The sequence below is a fragment of the Buceros rhinoceros genome, unplaced genomic scaffold (assembly GCF_000710305.1).
Source record: "Buceros rhinoceros silvestris isolate BGI_N320 unplaced genomic scaffold, ASM71030v1 scaffold1407, whole genome shotgun sequence".
In the NCBI taxonomy this organism is placed as follows: domain Eukaryota; kingdom Metazoa; phylum Chordata; class Aves; order Bucerotiformes; family Bucerotidae; genus Buceros; species Buceros rhinoceros.
Genome location: NW_010421350.1, coordinates 61182 through 64220, shown reverse-complemented (window position 1 = coordinate 64220; position 3039 = coordinate 61182). Strand labels below are relative to the sequence as shown.

Here is a 3039-nt window from a genome sequence, read left to right as displayed (position 1 = left end):
ATGTGTGTGCCATATTGATTATGTGTATTAAGGAAGGGTGAGTTTGCAGTAGAACAGGTGCTTGTTATGATCGGGCTGTTCAGGAGGGTGAAGTGTTTCTGCAGAGAAACTCCAAGCATGCCTTGTTTTGTCTAGTCAAGGAACAATGGGAAGGGATATGATGATGAGAATAAGAAGCATAGGGAAGATGAGCTAATATTTAAAGGCTAATAACAGGTGTTAACTGATCTATCAGGAGTAAATACAGTCTGGAAATGAGAAAGGAGATTTCTAAATAGAACTTCTGGAGCAGCCTCCAGTTAAAAAGGATATAATATTTTTTTTTAAATAAAATTCTTTTAAGGTAGACCCTTGAAAATACAGGGAAGGCACTATTTGGTTATAGTGCTTATTACAGCTTATTACAGTGCTTATATATAGTGCTTATTACAGCACTCCGTTCAGTGACCTGCCTTCCAGGGCTGTGTTCCTGCCACTTTACTATGCACACCTCCATAATACTTGTGTGACAGAGATTAGTATAAATACTGGGGTAGATAAATATGATGTGTACTTGCTATTGTAATTTTTTTTTATTCTAGTGCTTTAAAGCCAATTTGTGATTCCTACTCCACAGTGCTTATGGCCTATGGGCAAATAATAGCACAGTTGATTTAAAGTTAGTGGGAATCTGAGTGTAAGCTTTTGTTTTGCAGGATCTGACCTGCACTTTCATGTTTAAAAGGCTGTGGGAGGTCCATCAAAATGAAGTTGTAAGGTTACAGTTGTAAGTGTTTAAACACCTTTAGAGTAAATTTCCTTAAGAGTAAAGTACCTTGTAGTGATCTACTGTGTACTTGTATAATGCATGTCAGGAGTGGGCCCTTATTTTTTAATCTTTTTAAAAAACTAATGCAGGCAACAATTTTGATAATGTGTTGCCTTTCGGATACACATGGTAAGTTGATCACACAGAAGCATCCTGTGGGATGAGAGTCAGTGTGCATGATGAGAAGATCTATAGGTATCTTGACTATTTGCATTTTTCTGGGATCCTTCTAGATAGCAATAAATGTACATAATTGAATTATATGTTTTAATAATTTCTGGATAGAGCATAGAAACCAAAGTAGAAGCTTTTCTGTTACTTATTTCCAGGGAAATTTCTAAATATTGGAGTTAAAGGAAATCTTCACCACTCTCCCTCCCTTTACTTAAGTACATATGCATTTTGCTTCACTCTAAAACTCTTCTTTCCCTTTTAGGTTCTAAGTGAAGAGATGGAAGTACAGGGAGACAAACTGGAATGGCTGAACAGAAATGAACCTGAAGTGCTTTTGGATAAAAATGTTGATCTTCAAGAAAAAGATAAGCTTTCTGATTGCCTGCAGTCCCTCAATGTGAGGTGGAATAAGGTGTGCATTTCCTCAGTTTTGGCTACCTGAAGTTGAAAATACAGTGGTGTATTTGGAATGCTTGTTCTCCTTTCCACGTGTCTGTGACATGTACATAAAATGTCTTGGAAGCTGTTCAGGCATGTTCAGGAAATTGTGCCCCAATCCATGTCTGTGAAAACACTAGTGGACATTTTTCCATCAGGAGGACATAGTTTAGCTTAGTTTTTTGTTGACTTTCTTTTGTATTTGCTTTCTTTTAAACAGCTGGATCAAAAATATTTCTCTTATTTGAGGCAAACAGTAATATATTCATTTGAAATAGTGTCACAATAAATCTTTGCTGTTTAGGAGAGCTGAATGTTGCAGTAGCTAAGAACACCACAAATGAAGCTCTGGTAAAACTTAGTGAGAAAATCTTTTCAAGTGTTTCTGGGATTCTTCTTGAGTATAACAGCTGTAAATCAGAAATTCTAGTGTCCAATCTCATTGGCAAGTATATGAGAAGAAAAGAACTCACTGACTGGAGTAAAACCAGATTTTTTTGCAGACAGAGACTGACGATCCAAGTGAAAAAGGAATAGAATTATGGGTGATTATATTATGGACCAAGGGCATGAGAATTTATTGGGGAAAGGGGCTTTTGATAGTCCAGGGAATGAAAAAATATTGTTTTTACCTACTCAGCCATGAAAATGGAGATTCCCCCCCTGCTCCCTGCATTTATATTACATTTCCATCATTGCTTTTTAAAAAGTAGGAAAATTTGTCTTTACTACAGTAGAGTGGTACCATTTTTTTCTTTTTAAATGAATTCCCTGTTTCTAGTTTCCTGTTACTCATGACAACAAATCATGCTTTGTATCATTTTTCTTTCAGAATGTATTAAAATACTGAGTCATAGATTTGATGCTTAGGCAGTAAAAAACATGTCTACAACAGTTATTTATTTCTGTCCAAGATCTAGGTCAGACACTGAAATGTACTGAAATAACCCTCTGAGCACCATTTGGCATTTTTATTGTTTTTAAATGATACCTTGCAAACATGCATTGAAATGCATCCGAGGCATGCTGTTGTAGCAAGCATGATGTAGAATATTTTGTTTCCTAATAAGTGAATATTACTTTTGCTGTTAATATAGGTTGTCTTACTGGTTTTTTTCTTCTCTGGGCTGTAGGTGTTCAGAGAAGTGCCTGACAGAGTGAGAGAATTGGAGGCATTTGTTGGGCAATCTCATCTTGTTACACAGACAAAGCCTTCTGGTGAGTGATCAGTCCTTCTGCTGTGCTTAATTGTACTGGCTTTAATCCTGTTTGTGGTCAAAAATAATCCAAAAAGGAAAACCTTCCCTATGAACTTACACAAATGGAAATAAGAGATGATGTCCAGCATGTACTTGGACTACCTTCATGTTACTGTGGGAGAGAGAGGGAATGTTTGGTTAGGGGAAAATGTCACTCTGCAGTTCGGGTTTGGGGGAGTCCTTTGGGGATCCCTTAAATGTTTTGAAGTGGAGGAGTAACCTTAGGGCTCCTCATGAGCCAGTGTACTAGGTACAGAATAAAACCCAAAATAGCCGTGTTTGAGACAGCCTGGTTTCCTGTGGTTTTGTGCCTTGCGGTCATGCCTTTTAGTAATTAAGATCCACTAGAAGCTTTTCCCT

The 3039-nt window shown here is 37.2% G+C and overlaps 1 protein-coding gene across 1 annotated transcript in view; it reads left to right on the top strand.

Moving 5' to 3' along the window:
* The window catches only part of LOC104496470 (utrophin-like), a gene marked incomplete at both ends in the record, with an annotated part of 28906 nt that overhangs the window by 12244 nt on the left and 13623 nt on the right, over positions 1-3039 (top strand). The window contains 2 exons of the mRNA XM_010139595.1: positions 1245-1394; positions 2554-2638. Of these exons, the coding sequence (XP_010137897.1) occupies positions 1245-1394; positions 2554-2638 (235 nt within the window). The remainder of the gene's footprint in view (positions 1-1244; positions 1395-2553; positions 2639-3039) is intronic.